Source organism: Erinaceus europaeus, chromosome 14, assembly GCF_950295315.1.
Source record: "Erinaceus europaeus chromosome 14, mEriEur2.1, whole genome shotgun sequence".
Taxonomy (NCBI): Eukaryota; Metazoa; Chordata; class Mammalia; order Eulipotyphla; family Erinaceidae; genus Erinaceus; species Erinaceus europaeus.
This window is the reverse complement of record NC_080175.1, coordinates 58,488,446-58,509,150: the sequence shown is the minus strand read 5'-3', so window position 1 is coordinate 58,509,150 and position 20,705 is coordinate 58,488,446. Positions and strand designations below refer to the sequence as shown.

The window sequence follows — 20,705 nt, the reverse complement described above, 5'->3', positions numbered from 1 at the left end:
ACCTTTGATCTAATCCCTCTCAGCAAAAGTTTGGAATACAGCAAAACTTTCAAGAATAGTTGGGGGCAGGGAGTGTGGCCTGGGAGATGGTACAGTGGATAAAGCTTTGGACTCTCATACATGAGGTCCTGAGCTCAATTCCCAGCAACACATATGCCACAGTGGTGCTCTGGTTCTCCCTATCTATCTATCTATCTATCTATCTATCTATCTATCTATCTTCCTCATTAATACATAAATAAATCTTAAAGAAAGAATACTTGGGGGGTTAGGTAGCAGTTCATTCATTAGAGTACACACGTTCAATTACCTAGTCCTCTCCTGCAGGAGAGAAGCTTCAAGAGCATTGGAGCAGTAGAGCAGTGTTGCAGATATCTCTCTCTTTGACACTCTCTCCCTCATGATCTCTCTCACACCCTCTATCAAAAACAAGAAATCAATAAAGAAAGAAAGCTGCCAGGAATGGTGGAGTCATAGAGGCAATGAGCCCCAGGAATAAGCCAGGTAATAATAATAATAGCAGTAATAGTAATCATACAGTTGGGTTGACAAACACACAAATAAAGAATGGTTCAGAGCAGCTGGAAATGTTTGGGTGTTTAAATATGAGTCATCTATGAAATTTCATGCCAGTTTCATTCCTAGAATTCCCCTGAATTGATTACACTACTCTGGGTCAATGTCTTTTCCTTTTTATTATATTGTTATTTAAATTTGATTTATGTATTTATTTATTTATTTTGGACAGACAGAGAAATTGAAAGGGAAGGGAGAGACAGATGGAGAGAAAGAGAGACCTGGAGTAGTGCTTCAGCGCTCATGAAGCTTCCCCACTATAGATGGGGCCAGGGACTTGAACCTGGGTCCTTGTGCACAGTAACATGTGCACTCAACCAGGTATGCCACTGCCCAGCCCCAGTTATTTTTCTTTGTTTATTTTGTTGTTTTATTAGTGATTTAATATTGATTTACAAAATTATGAGATGAGGGTATAATTCTACTTTTCCCACCACCAGAGTTCCATGTCCCCACTCCCTCCATTTGAAATTGCATTTCTTCTCCCAAGGTCCCAAGGTTGACTATTATTTCTTTTTTAAAATTTTATTTATTTATTTATTCCATTTTGTTCCCCCTGTTTTATTGTTGTAGTTATTGATGTTGTCATTGTTGGATAGGACAGAGAGAAATGGAGAGAGGAGGGGAAGACAAAGAGAGGGAAAGAGAGACAGTCACCTGCAGACCTGCTTCACTGTTTGTGAAACGACTCCCCTGCAGGTGGGGAGCAGGGGGCTTGAACTGAGATCTTTACGCCAGTCCTTGTGCTTTGTGCCACCTGCGCTTAACCCACTGTGCTACCACCCGACTCCCGACTATTATTCCTATAACTACCTATATTTTTATATTTTTTCCCTTTTTTCTATGCTCCTGCCTTCACTTTCTTTCTAAGTCACACCTATACCTGTTACTATCTCCGAATGTCCTTCCTTTTTTCCCTCTTCTTTCTCTGATTCCTGATGAAGTTGAAGTTCAGAGCCCTCTGGTCATCTTCCTCTAATGTTTCTCCCCTTCTGGGGATATGGACCAAAATTCTTTATGGGGTGCATGTTTCCTTTTTAAAAGTGACTTAGTAGCCTGGTACAAATTTACTACAGAGCTCTGGAAGGTCTTTCATAGGTTAATGGTAGTGGTATAGTGAACATAAGGCTGAATGCTAGCTTTCTTAGTAGTTACTGTTATTTAGTCAATTCCCAGTAATAACTATCTTTCTTTTTTGCCTCTAGGGTTATCGCTGGGGGTCAGTGCCAGCACTGCAAACCCACTGTTCCTGGAGGCCATTTTTTTCCATTTTCTTGGATAGGACAGAGAGAAATTGAGAGAGATGGGGAAGACAGAAGAGGGAGAGAGATAGAGAAATACCTGCATACCTGCTTCAGTGCTCATAAAGCTTCCCAGTTGCAGATGGGGAGCCAGGGGCTTAAACTCAAATCCTTGTGCTTAGTACTATATGCACTTAACTGGGTGCACCACCACCTGGCCCCTAGCACTGTTTGTCTGTAGCTCCCAGCCTTATCAGCCTGCCTTTCACTCCCATCCATTCATGGGCTCTGGCCAGAGGTTGGCAGGGCAAGGCTCCCTAAATATTGAGATCTGTGTTGAATAAAGCAAGAAAGCTTTCATCCCAGGACATGCTGGCCTCAGAGTCGACTAGGCTGCAGCCTGCACACTTACATTATGGTGCTAATGAGACGAAAAAAAAAATCTACCTGGGCCAGGTGGTAACACAATTGTTTGAGTATATGTTACCATGTGAAAGGACCATGTTCCCACCTGCTGGGGGAAAGCTTTTTGAGTGGTAAAGTAGGGCTGATGTCCAGTAGTCTGCAGTGAGTACCCCCCAACACTTTATCTGCACTATTCCAGCCTTTAGGTCCATAACTGTTCAACAATTTGTTTGGCTTTGTATGTTAACTCTCTTTTCAGCCACCAGGTTCCAGAGGCCAGCATGATGTCGACCATACTTCCTTGGACAGACAACCCCACCAATGTGTCCTGGAGCTCCGCTATCCCGGAGACCCACCCTACTAGGGAAAGAGAGAGGCAGACTGGGAGTATGGATCGACCAGTCAACACCCATGTTCAGCCGGGAAGCAATTACAGAAGCCAGACCTTCCACCTTCTGCATCCCACAATGACCTTGGGTCTATACTCCCAGAGGGTTAAAGAATGGGAAAGCTATCAGGGGAGGGGAGGGGATACGGAGATCTGGTGGTGGGAACTGTGTGGAGTTCTACCCCTCTTATCCTGTGGTTTTGTGAATGTCTCCTTTTTTAAATAAATAAATTAATTTTTAAAGAAATAGGGTTGATGTCAAATCTCTCTCTGTCTTCCTTTCTCTCTCAGTTTCTCTTTGTCCTATCAACTAAAAATAATAAATAAATAAATACAACAAAATTCTACTCAGGGTAGAGACACTGTTCTTAGTTTGTGAGTTAACCTCCCCCATATCTGTGTGGATCAGCTCAGCTAGTTCATTCGAGCCTGAGTGGGTTTAGGGGTGTGTCCTGTGGTGGAAGGGTGTCCTCTGCAGGGTGAATCTTAAGCTGCAGGGTTAGACTCTCATCACCTATGACCTGGAGCTGGAAGAAGTGAGTTGGGGAGCAAGTGAATAATATAAATTCTTCCTTAATATTAGAATTGTCTTGGGTATTTATTTAGAAGTTCGCTGTTTTCCTGGCCAGAAATACTCGAAAGGAACTTAGTTCTTTTCTCCTCTTCTTCCTCCTCCTCCTTCTCTTTCTTTTTTAAGTTAAAGGCAGAGAGAGAGAGAGTAAAAGAGACCATAGCACCAAATTTTTTCCAATGCAGTGGGGACTAGGCTCAGGTCAGGTGATGGTGCACCTGGTTAAGCACACACATTGTGGTGTACGAAGAACCAGGTTCAAGACTCTGGTCCCCACCTGCAGTGGGAGAAAAGCTTCACGAGTGGTGAAGCTGAACTGCAGGTGTCTGTCTCTTTCCCTCTCTGTCTCTCCCTCCCTTCTCAACTCTGTCTCTATCCAATAATGATTTTTTAAAAGAACTTATTTATTTATTCATGAGAAAGATAGGAAGAGAGAGAGAAAGAACCAGACATCACTCTGGTACATGTGCTGCCAGGGGCTGAACTCCGGGATCTCATGGTTGAGGATCCAATGTTTTATCTACTACAACACCTCCCAGACTATATAATAATGATTAAAAAAAATTGAATCTGCAGTTGATTATTGGCTCAAAAATTGGTTGCACACATGGCTAAGAAGTGAACTATGCAACTGAGCTATTTTATCAGCCTAGAACTTAGCTTTTGTTTCTACCAACTAGCTAGTGGTAAAAAATTAGTTTCAACAGTTATGCTTTCACTTAAAAGTTGCAATTCTCAAAAACCTACTGTCAATGTAAAGTGAAAGCTAACTAAATGCCCAGCAACAAATGATGGGCTAAAGAAGTTATGGAATATATATTCCATGGAATACTATTCTGCCATCAAAAAGGTGATGTTGTGTCCTTTGGAGCAAAATGGATGGAACTGGAGGATAATATACTTAGCAAAATAAGTAGTAAAGGTCTCTTTTTAATTTTCATTTATTATTGGATAAAGACAGAGAAAATTGAAAGTGGAGAGGGTAAAAGAGAGGAAGAGAAACAGAGTGACACCTGCAGCTCTACTTCACCACTCATGAAGCTTTCCCCCTAGGGGGACAGAGGGGACCAGGGGCTTAATCCTGGACCATTGTGCACTGTAGTACTTAACCAGGTGCACCACCACCTTGCCCACAGCAAAATAAGTAAAGAGACGAAAGGCAACTCATATGTGGAATCTAGAGATCTGATATCTTGGGGAAAAAAGCAAGTAAACTGTTTCTAAGACCTGTGATAACTTTGGTGATTATTTTTGGGATGTGGGAGGGTGGAGACACAGAATTCTGGTAGTGGGTGTGCTGTGGAACTATATACTGTGATCTTATGATCTTGTAGCCTATTAGTCACAAATAAAAAAAAATTTTAAAGAGAGATGAGAGACAGCTACCAGATGTTTTCACTCATCTGTGGAATCTAGAGATTTGATACACATGAACATGAAAACACAAAACAAAACAAAAACTTTTTCTAAGACTTCTTGAAAACTCTGGTGGTTATGTTTGGGAGGTGGGAAGGTAGGGATACAGACTTTGGTGGTGGGTGTGATGCACTCTTACAGTCTTGTATTAATCACAAATAAAAAAATGGGATGAAGGAAAATACAGGCAGAGAGAGAGAGAGAGAGAGAGAGAAAGATACCACAATACAGAGACTTCCACCAATATAATAGGAGCTGGGCTTGAACCTGGTTCACCCACATGGTGAGCTATTTCACCAGCCTGTAACTCAGCTCATGTAAAGTAAAGGCTGAATGGACTGTGACTCCTCACCTTGGGCTTGGCAAATGGTATCTGGAAGCTGCCTAAGCAGATTGTGGCGACAATCAAGAATTTTCAGGTTCGGCATTGAGCCCAAGGTTGCAGGTAGGTACTCCAGATAATTGTGCTCCAAATACAGCTCTTTAAGGTTCTGAAGTGACACAACACAAGCACAGTCATCCTCCCATTATACATGCACTAGAATAACCAGAATGGGGGCCTGGGCGGTGACATACTCAGGAGAACATGCGTGTTACATGTACAAGAGCCTGGGTTCAAGTTACCAGGCCCTACCTGCAGGAGGGAAAGCTTCACAAGTGGTGAAGTAGATCTGTAGGCGTCTCTTTTTCTCTCTCCTCTCTCTCTCCCTCTCTCTCTCTCTCTTTGCCTTCAGTGTTATCACTGGGGCTTGGTGCTGGCACTACGAAACTACTGCTCCTGGCAGCCACTATTTTTAATTTATTGGATAGGACAGAGAGAAATTTAGAGAGGATGGGGAGGTAAAGAAGGAGAAAGAAAGACACCCGAAAGACAGTTCTCATACTTCTACTATGTGTGCTTAACCAAGTGAGCCACTGCCTGGCTCCTCTAACCAGCCTCTTTCAATTTCTCTCTGTCCTATCAAAATAGAAATAAAACTGAAAGACAAAAAGGCCACTGGGAGTGGTAGATTCACCATACAGGCACAAAGCCCCCATGATAACCATCAGGGCAATATAAACAATAAAAAGGAAAAGGTCTCTCCTCTCCTGGGTCAACTAGGAATGCCAAAGGAGATCATCTGGGACCACAACAACATAGGATTCAAGACTTCAAGAATCCACCAAATCACCAGAGTCAGTGATTAAGCTAAGAAGCCTACTTATAGTTTAAAAGCCTTCAGGCTCCCATCGCCTACAGGGAAGAAAAAGAACAAAAAAGGCTTTTAAGCCACAGAACTCCAACTCAGGGGTTAAAATAATATTGAAACAACTGTAAATTTCCACAACTGTCAACTATTTAAGTACCTTACATAGACACAAGTCAATCCAGGCAAGAGTGATTAGTAATTTGAAAAGTACAGAGAGGGGGATCTTATAACATACTATATAAAATGGTTAATCCAACAAGAACAAATATTGAAGAAATGAACCAGGACAACAGTCCAGCTAAAAGCCCCCTGAAGGGTGAAGCACAAAATAACAAGGTCAACATCCAAACACTAGTTAAGGAAATAATCACAGGAGTGAATAAAGAGTTTGAAAGAATTGTCATCAGAAATGCAGAAACAACCAATGAGACTCTAGAAGAAAAAACTAATTATCTCAAGGTTACTAGAGAGCTGAAAGCTAAAATAGCTGAGCTAAAAACAGAACTAGCTGAACAAGATAAAACAGTATCAGAACAGGGTAACAAAATAGATGAACTCCAGAAAACAATAGAGGAGAGAGAGAATAGAATCAATGAGGCTGAAGACAGAATTAGCAAGATCAAGGACGAATTAGAGACAACTAAAAAAGAAGCAAGAGATCTCAAAAAGAGATTAAGAGATGCTGAAAACAACAACAGAGACCTATGGGATGAATTCAAAAGAAAGAATATATACATTGTTGGCTTCCAGTGGAAGAAAGAGAGGGAGAGGAAGAAAGCATTCTTCAGGACATAATAGCTGAAAACTTCTCTAGTCTAGACAACATCAAAGACATAAAGACTCAAGAAGCACATAGGGTCCAAACAGAATTAACCCAGACTTAAAAACACCAAGACACATCATATTTAGAATGGAAAGGAATAAAGATAAAGAAAGGATTCTGAAGGCTGCAAGAGAAAAACAGAGTCACCTACAGAGGAAAACCCATAAGATTAGCAGATGACTTCTCCACACAAACACTACAAGCCAGAAGAGAATGGCAAGATATCTATCAAGTGCTCAATGAGAAAGGCTTTCAACCAAGAATACTATATCCTGCTAGACTGTCATTCAGACTAGATGGAGGCATCAAAACCTTCTCAGACAAGCAACAGTTGAAGGAATCAACTATCACCAAGCCTGCCCTGAAAGAACTTCTGAAAGGTCTCCTATAAACAGTCAGACCATCATAAATAGGACATGTATCAGAACACTCTAAAACTCAACAAGAATGGCGTTAAAATATCTTCAATCTTTGATATCAATAAATGTCAATGGCCTGAATTCACCTATTAAAAGACACACAGTAGGAAGATGGATCAGAAAACACAACCCAACAATATGCTGTCTACAGGAAACTCACCTAACTCAACAAGACAAACACAGACTTAAAGTGAAAGGATGGAAAACTATCATACAAGCCAATGGCCCACAAAAAAGGGCACGAACAGCTATTCTCATATCTGACACGACAGACTTTACAGTAGATAAGATTAAAAAAGATAGGAATGCTCAGAGGATCAGTCAATCAAGAGGACTTAACAATTATTAACATCTATGCACCCAATGAGAAGCCATCAAAATACATCAAATGTCTACTGAAAGAGCTACAGCAATATATTAACAGCAACTACTCATAGTAGGGGACTTCAACACCCCACTCTCTCAACTTGACAGATCACCCAGGCAGAAAATCAATAAAGACATGAGGGAGCTAAATGAAGAGATAGATAAACTAGAACTATTGGACATTTTCAGAGTCATACATCCCAAGAAACTGGAATACACATTTTACTCAAATCCACATGGGTCATTCTCAAGGAAAGACCATATGTTAGGCCACAAAGACAGCATCAGCAAATTCAAGAGCATTGAAATCATCCCAAGCATCTTCTCAGACCACAGTGGAATTAAACTAACACTTAACAATCAGCAAAAGATTAGTAGTAGTCCCAAAATGTGGAAGCTCAACAGTACACTTCTTAATAACCTTTGGGTCAAAGAGGAAATCAAGGAAGAAATCAAAACGTTTCGAGACTTCAATGAAAATGAAGACATAAGCTATCAAAATATTTGGGACACAGCTAAGGCAGTACTGAGAGGGAAGTTCATAGCTATACAAGCACATATTAGGAAACAAGAAAAAGCACGAATAAACAGCCTGATGCACATCTTAAAGACCTAGAATAAGAAGAACAAAGGAACCCTAAAGCAACCAGAAGGACAGAAATCACTAAAGTTAGGGCAGAAATAAATAACATTGAGAATAAGAAAACCATACAAAGATCAACAAAAATAAATGTTGGTCCTTAGAAAGAGTGAACAAAATTGACAAACCTTTAGCCAGACTCACAAAACAAAAAAGGGAGAAGACCCAAATAAATCGGACAGTAAATGAAAGAGGAGATAACACAACAGACACCGCAGAAATTCAACATATCATGCGAGGCTTCTATGAACAACTATATGCCACCAAGCTAAAGAACCTGGAAGAAATGGACAATTTCCTAGATACCTACCATCTTCCAAAACTAAGTAAAGAGGAAGTGGATAACATGAACAGGCCCATCACAGCCAATGAAATTGAAACAGTTATCAAAAATCTCCCCAAAATAAAAGTTCTGGACCAGATGGTTTTACAAATGAATTCTACAAAACCTTCAAAGAAGAACTAGTACCTCTACTTTTAAAAGTCTTCCAAAGATTGAAGACATTAGAATACTCCCTGCCAGCTTCTATGAAGCCAACATCACTCTGATACCAAAAGCAGACAGGGACACAACCAAAAAAGAAAACTACAGACTAATATCTCTGATGAACATAGATGCTAAAATACTGAACAAAATTCTAGCCAACCGGATACAGCAGTATATTAAAGATTGTTCACCATGACCAAGTGGGGTTTATCCGAGGCATGCAAGGTTGGTTTAATATACGTAAATCAATCAATGTGATCCACCACAGCAACAAAAGCAAGACCAAAAACCACATGGTCATAGCAATAGATGCAGAGAAAGCCTTTGACAAAATACAACATCCCTTTATGATCAAAACACTACAAAAAATGGAATAGATGGAAAATTCCTGAAGATAGTGGAGTCTATACATAGCAAACCTACAGCCAACATCATACTCAATGGTGAAAAACTGGAAGCATTTACCCTCAGATCAGGTACTAGACAGGGCTGCCCACTATCACCATTACTATTCAACATAGTGTTGGAAGTTCTTGCCATAGCAATCAGGCAGGAGCAAGGAATTAAAGGCATACAGATTGGAAGAGAAGAAGTCAAACTCTCCTTATTTGCAGATGACATGATAGTATACACAGAAAAACCTAATAAATCCAGCAAGAAGTTTTTGGAAATCATCAGGCAATACAGTAAGGTGTCAGGCTACAAAATTAACATTCAAAAGTCAGTGGCATTCCTCTATGCAAACACTAAGTTAGAAGAAATTTAAATTCAGAAATCAATTCCTTTTACCCTAGCAATAAAAACAATAAAATATCTAGGAGTAAACCTAACCAAAGAAGTGAAAGAATTGCATACTGAAAATTATGAGTCACTACTCAAGGAAATTGAAAAAGATACAAAGAAGTGGAAAGATATTCCATGTTCATGGGTTGGAAGAATTAACATCATCAAAATGAATATACTACCCAGAGCCATCTACAGATTTAATGCTATCCTTATCAAGATCCCAAGAACATTTTTTAGGAGAATAGAACAAATGCTACAAATGTTTATCTGGAACCAGAAAAGACCTAGAATTGCCAAAACATCCTTGAGAAAAAAGAACAGAAACGGAGGCATCACACTCCCAGATCTCAAACTGTATTATAGGACCATTGTCATCAAAAATGTTTGGTACTGGAACATGAATAGACACACTGACCAGTGGAATAGAATTGACAGCCCAGAAGTGAGCCCCCACACCTATGGTCATCTAACCTTTGACAAAGGGGCCCAGACTATTAAATGGGGAAAGCAAAGTCTCTTCAACAAATGGTGTTGGAAACAATGGGTTGAAACATGCAGAAGAATGAAACTGAATCACTGTATTTCACCAAATACAAAAGTAAATTCCAAGTGTATCAAGGACTTGGATATTAGACCACAAACTATCAGATACTTAGAAGAAAATATTGGCAGAACTCTTTTCCGCATAAATTTTAAAGACATCTTCAATGAAACGAATCCAATTACAAAGAAGACTAAGGCAAGCCTAAACCTATGGGACTACATCAAATTAAAAAGCTTCTTCACAGCAAAAGAAACCACTACCCAAACCAAGAGACCCCTCACAGAATGGGAGAAGATCTTTACATGCCATACATCAGATAAGAGTTTAATAACCAACATATATAAAGAGCTTGACAAACTCAACAACAAGACAACAAATAACCCCATCCAAAAATGGGGAGAGGACATGGACAGAATATTTACCGCAGAAGAGATCCATAAAGCCGAGAAACACAAAAATGCTCTGTCGTATGCTTTACATTGGTTTGTTCTAGCCCTCCCCCGCCAAGAGAATTGGATCAGTCCAGTTAATTTCGCGGGCCCGCTTGGCCCCGCCCCAAGGAACCCCAGGAGAGGGTTCCTGAGTTCGAGAGTAAGAGAGAGTGTTTGTGCCGCCGCAAAGAGACAGCAGAGTTCTGTTTGGTGATTAGTTTGTCTTAGTTTATGAATCGTTGTTCCTGAATAAAGAAATACAGCTTCCCTGCCCAGCCGTTGTCTCCGCGTCTCTGTTACCCGCTGTGAAGCTACTCGGCCAGCAAGAGCTTACGAATTTTAACAACAATGCTCCAAGTCTCTGATTGTCAGAGAAATGCAAATCAAGACAACAATGAGATACCACTTCACTCCTGTGAGAATGTCATACATCAGAAAAAGTAACAGCAGCAGCAAATGCTGGAGAGGTTGCAGGTCAAAGGAACCCTCCTACACTGCTGGTGGGAATGTCAATTGGTCCAACCTCTGTGGAGAACCTCTGTGGACAGTCTGGAGAACTCTCAGAAGGCTAGAAATGGACCTACCCTATGACCCTGCAATTCCTCTCCTGGGGATATATCCTAAGAAACCCAACACATCCATCCAAAAAGATCTGTGTACACATATGTTCTTGGCAGCACAATTTGTAATAGCCAAAACCTGGAAGCAACCCAGGTGTCCAACAACAGATGAGTGGCTGAGCAAGTTGTGGTATATATACACAATGGAATACTACTCAGCTATTAAAAATGGTGGCTTCACCGTTTTCAGTCGATCTTGGATGGATCTTGAAAAAATCATGTTGAGTGAAATAAGTCAGAAACAGAAGGATGAATATGGGATGATATCACTCTCAGGCAGAAGCTGAAAAACATGATCAGAAAAGAAAACACAAGTAGAACCTGAAATGTAACTGGCGTATCGCACCAAAGTAAAAGACTCTGGGATGGGGTGGGTGGGGAGAATACAGGTCCAAGAAGGATTCAGAGGACCTAGTGGGGGTTGTATTGTTATATGGAAACTGGGGAATGTTATGCATGTACAAACTATTGTACTTACTGTTGAATGTAAAACATTAATTCCCCAATAAAAATAAAGAGAGAGAAAAAAAATTTTAAAAAAAAGGAAACAAGAAAAAGCACAAATAAGCAGCCTGACTAAACATCTTAAAGACCTAGAAGAACAAAGGAACCTTAAAGCAACCAGAAGGACAAAAATAACTAAAGTTAGGGCAGAAATAAATTTAACATTGAAAATCAGAAAACCATACAATGAAAGTAAATGTTGGTTCTTTGAAAGAGTGAACAAAATCGACAAACCTGTAGCCAGACTCACAAAAAAAAAAAAAAAAAAGAAGACCCAAATAAATCAGATTGTAAATAAAAGAGGAGATGATATCACAAAAGACACCACAGAAATTCAGCATATCATGCAAGACTTCTATGAGCAACTCTATGCCACCAAGCTAGAGAACCTGGAAGAAATGGACAATTTCCTAGATACCTACGGACTTCCAAACTAAGTAAAAAGGAACTAGATAGCATAAACAGGCCCATCACAGCTATTGAAATTGAAACAGTTATCAAAAACCTTCCCAAGAATAAAAGTCCTGGATCAGATGGTTTTACAAATGAATTCTACAAAACCTTCAAAGAAGAACTAATATCTCTACTTTTAAAAGTCCTCCAGAAAATTGAAGTCACTGGAATACTCCCTTTCAGCTTCTATGAAGTCAACATCATTTTGATAACAAATGCAGACAGGGACACAACCAAAAAAGAAAACTACAGATCAATATCTCTGATGAACATAGATGCTAAAATATTTAACAAAATTCTAGCCAACAGGATACAGCAGTATATTCAAAAGAATGTTTATCAGGAGTTGGGCGATAGCGCAGTGGGTTAAGCACGCATGGTGCAAAGCACAGGGACCGGCATGAGGATCCCGGTTTCAATCCACTGTCTTCACAGGAGTCGCTTCACAGGCAGTCAAGCAGGTCTACAGGTGTCTCTCTTTCTCTCCCCCTCTCTGTCTTCCCCTCCTCTCTCCATTTCTCTCTGTCCTATGCAACAATGATGACATCAACAATAATAACTACAACAATAAAAACAAGAGCAACAAAAAGGAAGTAAATTAAATATAAAAAATTTTTTAAATAAAAATAAAGATTGTTTATCATGACCAAGTGGGGTTTATCCTAGGGATGCAAGATTGGTTTACTATATGTAAATCAATCAACGTGATCCACCAAAACAACAAAATCAAGACCAAAAACCACATGGTCATAGCAACAGATGCAGAGAAAGCCTTTGACAAAATACAACATCCCTTTATGATCAAAACACTACAAAAAATGGGAATAGATGGAAAATTCCTGAAGATAGTGGAGTCTATACATAGCAAACCTACAGCCAACATCATACTCAATGGTGAAAAACTGGAAGCATTTACCCTCAGATCAGGTACTAGACAGGGCTGCCCACTATCACCATTACTATTCAACATAGTGTTGGAAGTTCTTGCCATAGCAATCAGGCAGGAGCAAGGAATTAAAGGGATACAGATTGGAAGAGAAGAAGTCAAACTCTCCCTATTTGCAGATTGTAGGGAAATTGTGAGGATGCGGTAGAGCTTGGCAGGACTTGACCTGAGGGGTAGGCATCTCTCTCTACTGAGAGGTCGAGCGAGGAGGGACACAAGAACCCCCAAGGTTTGCCTCATGTTTTCAGACTCCCTCTCACAACGCACCCTTCATTTTTCTGCCTCCAGGAGCCCAGCATTCCTTAAAATGTTAAGCCAGCTCCCCCTGCTCCACCCTGCATTCCTTGATACTATGGCCCACCCTTTTATTATCTACATATCAATCTTCTGCTTTGTCTTACAAATGACTTAAGGTCTCCTCCCTAATTCCCCACAGGATATTATTAATCCTACCAGTTAAACCCATGGCAACGGTTGCTAAGGAAGTCCCTACCTTTCCCAGCCCCTTTTACCTTTCTCTGCCCCTTTCCTAACCATGTATTGTATTGTCAAGCCAATACCATTTCCGACTTTCCTCTTCCCTGGTCCAGCCTGGGAGGAGCACATGGGCAGACTGAGACGCTAACACCGGCCATTGCAGTTTGCACCACATGGCTTAACCAGGTGTGCAACCGCCTTACTCTGGGGTGCTCGGATGAATAAAGACTTGAATCACCTTGCCGCCATTAACTTGGTTCCTGGGTCATCTATCTCTCTCTCTCCCTCTCTCTCTCTCTCTCTCTCTCTCTCTCTCTCTCTCTCTCTTCGCTAGCCCAACAGCAGATGACATGATAGTATACACAGAAAAACCTAAGGAAACCGGCAAGAAGCTTTTGGAAATAATCAGGCAATACTGTAAGGTGTCAGGATACAAAATCAACATTCAAAAGTCAGTGGCATTCCTCTATGCAAGCACTAAGTTAGAAGAAATTTAAATTCAGAAATCAATTCCTTTTACTATAGCAATAAAAACAGTAAATATCTAGGAATAAATCTAACCAAAGAAGTGAAAGACTTGCATACTGAAAATTATGAGTCACTACTCAAGGAAATTGAAAAAGACACAAAGAAGTGGAAAGATATTCCATGTTCATGGGTTGGAAGAATTAACATCATCAAAATGAATATACTACCCAGAGCCATCTACAAATTTAATGCTATCCCCATAAAAATCCCAAGCACATTTTTTAGGAGAATAGAACAAATGCTACAAATGTTTATCTGGAACCAGAAAAGACCTAGAATTGCCAAAACAACCTTGAGAAAAAAGAACAGAAACGGAGGCATCACACTCCCAGATCTCAAACTGTATTATAGGACCATTGTCATCAAAAATGTTTGGTACTGGAACATGAATAGACACACTGACCAGTGGAATAGAATTGACAGCCCAGAAGTGAGCCCCCACACCTATGGTCATCTAACCTTTGACAAAGGGGCCCAGACTATTAAATGGGGAAAGCAAAGTCTCTTCAACAAATGGTGTTGGAAACAATGGGTTGAAACATGCAGAAGAATGAAACTGAACCACTATATTTCACCAAATACAAAAGTAAATTCCAGATGGATCAAGGACTTGGATGTTAGACCAGAAACTATCAGAAACTTAGAAGAAATTATTGGCAGAACTCTTTTCCGCATAAATTTTAAAGACATCTTCAATGAAACGAATCCAATTATAAAGAAGACTAAGGCAAGCCTAAACCTATGGGACTACATCAAATTAAAAAGCTTCTGCAAGATCAGATGAAAAAACACAAGTAGAACCTGAACTGGAATTGGCATATTACACCAAAGTAAAAGACTCTGGGGTGAGTGGTTGAGGGAAGAATACAGGTCCAAGAAGGATGACAGAGGTCCTAGTGGGGGGTTGTATTGTTATATGGAAAACTTAGAAATGGTATGTATGTACAAGCTTTTATATTTACTGGTAATTGTAAAAAATTAACTTCCCAATAAAGAAATTTTTAAAATAAATAAATAGTAAAAAATAATCAAATAAAAGGCTTCTGCACAGCAAAATAAACCACTACACAAACCAACAGACCTTCTCTCACAGAATGGGAGAAGATCTTTACATGCCATACATCAGACAAGAGGCTAATAACCAAAATATATAAAGAGCTTGACAAACTCAACCACAAGAAAACAAATAACCCCATCCAAAAATGGGGAGAGGACATAGACAGAATATTCACCACAGAAGAGATCCAAAAGGCCAAGAAACACATGAAAAAATGCTCCAAGTCTCTGATTGTCAGAGAAATGCAAATAAAGACAACAATGAGATATCACTTCACTCCTGTGAGAATGTCATACATCAGAAAAGGTAACAGCAGCAAATGCTGGAGAGGTTGCGGGTCAAAGGAACCCTCCTGCACTGCTGATGGGAATGTCAACTGGTCCAACCTTTGTGGAGAACAGTCTGGAGAACTCTCAGAAGGCTAGAAATGGACCTACCCTATGATCCTGCAATTCTTCTCCTGGGGATATATCCTAAGGAACCTAGCACACCCATCAAAAAAGATCTGTGTACACATATGTTCTTGGCAGCACAATTTGTAATAGCCAAAATCTGGAAGCAACCCAGGTGTCCAACAACAGATGAGTGACTGAGCAAGTTGTAGTCTATAAACACAATGGAATACTACTCAGCTATTAAAAATGGTGAGTTCACCATTTTCAGCCTATCTTGGATGGACCTTGAAAAAATCATGTTGAGTAAAATAAGTCAGAAACAGAAGGATAAATATGGGATGATATCACTCTCAGGCAGAAGTTGAAAAAACAATATCAGTAGAGAAAACACAAGTAGAACCTGAACTGGAATTGGCATGTTGCACCAAAGTCAAAGACTCTGGGTGGGGAGGGGCGGAGAATACAGGTCCAAAAAGGATGACAGAGGACCTAGTGGGGGTTGTATTGTTATATGGAAAACTGAGAAATGTTATGCATGTACAAACTATTGTACTTACTGTTGAATGTAAAACAATAAAGAATTTTTTTAAAAAAGAAGAAAAACCAGAAGCACGAGTGAATCCCCAAGCTTTCATTGAAGACAGGATACATGAGATGTTGAAAAGCAAAGAAAATTAAGCAGAAAGCAAGATGGATTACCCTCTGCCATTAAACATTTCCCTTCTTTCTGCTACACAGCAGAAAGAAGGGAAATGTAAAAGAAAAAAATGAAAAAGAAAGAAAGAAATGAAGAACTCAATAGCAGCCCCATTGAGATGTTCAAGAACTCAATAGCAGCCCCATTGAGATGTTCTTTGGGTAAGGATCTGGGGGCATTCACTATGGCAGGTGGAGGCCATATGTGCTTGTCTGGAGCTGTAAGTCTAGTGTAGGTGACTCCACATGTTCCCCTGTCTCCTCAATGCCAACTTCGGGGCCTCCATGGACTTACCTGCAGCTTCCTAATGTGCTCAGGTATGCTGGTGAACTTGGCTCCTTGGTCTTGCCCAATATATAATTTCTCTAGAGACTCTAAAGAAAGAATTTCTTCTGGAAATGAGAGAAACTGGTTTCCAGAGAGCCCAAGTATCTTCAGTTGTGAAAGTGAACCAAAGTCTGAAGGTAACTAGAAGCATTCGCAAAAAAAAAGGTAAATTTTAAGTCAAGGCTATACTTTAAAGGTTGCTTCCTTGATTGATTGATTGATTGATTGATTGATTGATGAGAAAACACTGCTCAACTCTGGCACATGGAGGTGCTGGGGATCTCAGCAGGGATGCTCATGCATGCAAGTCCTGTGCTCTAGTTCACTGAGTTATTTCCCAGCACCCAGTTTGTTTATGTATTTATTACCACAAGGGTTATTGCCAGGGCTCAGTGCCAGCACTACAAATCCACTGCCCCCAGTGGTCATTTCTTTTTTCTTTTTCTCCCCCCCCCTTTCTATTTTATTAGATAAGAAAGTAAGGAATTGAGAGAGGAAAGGGAGATAGAAAGGGAGAGAGACATCTGCATATTTTCTTCACCACTTATGAAGTGTCCTCCCTACAAGTGGCGAGTGGGGGTTTGAACCTGGTTCCATGAACATGGTAATGTGTGTACTTAACCAGGTGCATCCCCACCCATCCCCACCCCATGTTTATTTTTCACAACAGAGAGTCAGTTGGACACTAAGTTTTGAGACAAACAACCCATTGCATGACACAAACATATTCTAAATAAACATTAGGTTCTATGCATGCTTACTATTTATAAGGATGCTGAGGAGACAGCATAATGCCTTATGCAAAGATTTTTATACCCAAGGTTCTGAGCCCTAGGTTCAATTTCCCCTGCACCACCATAAGCCGCTGAGCAGCACTGTTGGAGAAGGAAGGAAGGAAGGAAGGAAGGAAGGAAGGAAGGAAAAGGAAGGAAGGGGAAAGGAAGGAAAGGAAAGAGAAAACAACTGTTTAGAGGAAGTAATATAAATGATCATTTATTGGATGTATTTGCTGACTTCGGGCTGTCACCCATTTAGTCCAAATTTGCTGATATTTAGACCTGGGGTTTATAACAAGAAAGGCGCCAGGCTATGCAGATAGCATAATGATTCTGCAAAAAGACTCTCATGCCTGAAGCACTGAGCTTCCAGATTCAATCCCCAGCACCACCCATAAACCAAAACTGAGCAATTTCTTTCTTTCTTTCTTTCTTTCTTTCTTTCTTTCTTTCTTTCTCTCTCTCTCTCTCTCTCTCTCTCTCTCTCCCCCCATATAAAAATAAATAGATAGATAGATAGATAGATAGATAGATAGATAAGAGCAGTGAGGGCCTTGTAGGTGAGGCCAGTGGCAGCGGGGCAGCGAACTGGTACCTTGGTCAGCCTGTTGTCATCCAGCGCCAGGAACTCCAGGTTCCTCAGCTCAGAGATCTGGTCTGGACAGTGTTCCAGGAAGTTCTGGCGGAGATCCAGGAAGCGCAGGTTGACCAGGTGGTGGAAGGCGCGGGGCAGTGCGTGCAGGCCAGTGGAGCGCAGGTAGAGCAGGTGCAGCCAGGTCCACTTGCAGAGGAAGCGCCGCACCTTCTCCAGCAGGTTCCCACTGAGCCCCAGCTCGGTTACTTGTGGCAGCGCCGCCAGGCTGCGGGGCACCGAGCGCAGGCGGTTGTCGGACACGTCCAGCACCGACAGGTGGCAGCACTGGCCCAGCGCGTCCGGAAGGGCGGGCAGGCTGTTGGCCGCCACGTAGAGCTTCCGGAGCTCCTGGAGGTTGCCGAGCTCTTCCGGGAGGGCTGCCAGCTTGTTGTCGTCCAGATCCAGCACCTCCAAGGTGAGCAGCCCGCACAGCTCGGCGGGGAAGGCCTCCAGCAGGTTCTGCTTCAGGTAGAGTTCCCGCAGCTGCGTCAGGTTGACCACCTCCTTGGGCAGAGCCTGCAGGCGGTTGCCGCTCAGCCCCAGCAGCTCCAGGTGGTGCAGAGACTTGCAGAGCGCGACCGGCAGCTCAGGCAGGCCCAGGTGATACAGGCGCAGCTCCCGCAGGCCCCGCAAGCCGCTGAGCACCCGCAAGGAGCTGGCTGGCAGCGGGTTGTGGCTCAGGTCCAGGCCCTCCAGGCCCTGCAGCTTCCTGAGCTGCGGACACAAACCGCGCAGGTGGTTCCTGTCCAGGTAGAGCATGCGGACGCGGCTCAGGCGCTGGATGGCTGGTGGCAGCTCCACTAGCTGGTTGTTCTCCAGATGCACCTCTTCCACCTCCCCCAGGCCCAGGAGCTCTTGCGGAATGGCAGCCAGGCTCTGGTTGGAGGCATCCACGAAGAAGATCCTATCGGAGACCAGCTTGGGGTCGTTCGTCTGGTGCGTTCTGCAGGGATGGCCAAAGGTGTGCGCGTCCTTGGACATGGCGATGGGAGAAGAAACTGCACGGAGTCTGAAGTGCTGGGAGAAGAAAAGAAAGAAAAGTGAAGAGATGATAGGCCCGCATATCTGGTTTCCTTACGGGAGAGAAAAAAGAAAGAAAAAAAAAGTCAGTTTAATTGAATGGCCTAGGAGATGGCGCAATGGATAAAGTGTTGGACTCTCAAACTTGAGATCCTTAGTTCCATCTCTGGCAAGGTATGTATCAGACTGATGCTCAGGTTCTCATGTTATCTCTCTCTCTCTCTCCACCCCTTTGTTTCCTAAATAAGTATGAAACTGAACCACTTCATATCACCATACACAAAAGAAAACTCCAATTGGGGGCGCTTGGCGGTGGCACGGCGGGTTAAACGCACATCCTGTGAAACCCTGGGACCAGAGTAAGGATCCAGGTTTGAGCCCGGCTCCCCACCTGCAAGGGGGGGAAGCTTCAGGAGAGGTGAAGCAGGTCTGCAGGTGTCTATCTTTTTCTTCCCCTCTCTGTCTTCCCTTCCTCTCTCGATTTCTTTCTGTCTTATCCAACACCAGTGACAACAGTAACAACAATCGTAAAAACGACAACAATAAATAACAAAGGCAACAAAAGGAAAAAATAATCTCCAGGAGCAGTGGATTTGTAGTGCAGATCCAGCCTACAAAATTCATAATGCAGAGCCACTGAGCCTACCCTGGAGACAAAAAAGAAGGAAAGAAAGAAAGAAAGCTCCAAATGGATCAAGGATTTGGATGTGAAACCAGAAACCACCACTTATGTAGAGGAAAATGTTGGCAGAACTCTTTTCGATCTAAGTTTTAAAGTCAATATCTCAAGTCCATAATAAACCAATGGGACTATATCACAGTGAAAGTCTTTTGCACAGCCAAAGAACCACCACCCAAAGAGACCCCTTACAGAATGGGAGATCTTTTTATGCCATATATCAGACAAAAGATTGATAACCAAAATATACAAAGAGTTCACCAAACTCAGCAATAAAAATAATAATAATAACCCTCCAAAATGGGGGAGAGGATATGGACAGAATATTCACCAAAGAAGAGATCCACAGGACCAACAGACATAAGGAAAAAAAATTATCAAAGTCACTGACTATTCGAGAAATGCAAATAAGGACAACATGGAGAAACCATTTCACCCTGTAAGAATATCATGCATCAGAAACAATAGCAACAACAAACGCTGGAGAGGTTGTGGGGGCAAAGGAACCCTCCTGTACTGTTGGCGGGAGTGTAAATTGGTCCAACCCCTGTGGAGAACAGTCTGGAGAACCCTCAGAAGGCTAGAAATAGTTCTACCTTTGACCCTGCAATTCCTTTCCTGGGGATATATCCTAAGAAACAAAACACACCATCCAAAAAGATTAGTGCATACCTCTGTTCATAGCAGCACAATTTGTAAAAGCCAAAACCTGGAAGCAACTCAGGTGTCCCAACAATAGATGAGTGGCTAAGAAAGCTGTGGTATATATATACAATGGTATACTACTCAGCTATTAAGAATGATAAATTCACCTTCTTCACATCATCTTGGATGGAGCTTGAAGGAATCATGTTAAGTGAGATAAGCCAAAAGGAAGATAATGGGTGAGGGTAGATAGCATATGGGCTATATAAAGAGACTTTCATGCCTGAGGCTTCAAAGTCCCACGTTCAGTCCCCCCCCCCCACCATAAACCAGAGCTGAGCAGTGCTCTAGCTAAAAAAAAAAAAAAAGGAAGATAATGGGATTTGGGTGGTAGCACAGCAGGTGCAAAGTGCAAGGATCAACATAAAGATTTTGGTTCGAGCCCCAGGTTCCCCACCTGCAGGGGAGTCATTTCACAAGCAGTGAAGCAGGTCTGCAGGTGTCTTTTTCTCCCTCTCTCTGTCTTCCCCTCCTCTCTCTATTTCTCTCTGTCCTATCCAACAACAATGACATCAATAACAACAATAATAATAACTACAACAATAAGGACAACAAAAGGGAATTTTAAAAATCTGAAAAAAAAGAAAGGATAATCACAAGTGGA

At 41.6% G+C, this 20,705-nt stretch overlaps 1 protein-coding gene across 1 annotated transcript; it reads right to left on the bottom strand.

Moving 5' to 3' along the window:
* Nucleotides 1-4,905: 4,905 nt before the first annotated feature.
* LRRIQ4 (leucine rich repeats and IQ motif containing 4) lies at nucleotides 4,906-18,780 on the bottom strand. Its single transcript, XM_060171007.1, has 3 exons — nucleotides 17,659-18,780; nucleotides 16,255-16,428; nucleotides 4,906-5,088 (listed from the first exon to the last, which is right to left on the bottom strand). Exons 1-3 carry the CDS (start codon nucleotides 18,676-18,678, stop codon nucleotides 4,906-4,908), a joined length of 1,377 nt encoding a protein of 458 aa, XP_060026990.1. The 5' UTR covers nucleotides 18,679-18,780.
* Nucleotides 18,781-20,705: the final 1,925 nt, after the last annotated feature.

What these genes read in the sequence shown, in the direction of transcription:
- LRRIQ4 (XM_060171007.1), bottom strand. Translation starts at nt 18,678, where the DNA reads ATGTCCAAGGACGCGCACACCTTTGGCCATCCCTGCAGAACGCACCAG. An exon ending in ATGACAACAGGCTGACCAAG is followed by an intron (nt 16,429 to 17,658) that starts GTACCAGTTCGC and finishes GAATGCTTCTAG; the next exon opens with TTACCTTCAGACTTTGGTTC. An exon ending in AGCACATTAGGAAGCTGCAG is followed by an intron (nt 5,089 to 16,254) that starts GTAAGTCCATGG and finishes GTGTCACTTCAG; the next exon opens with AACCTTAAAGAGCTGTATTT.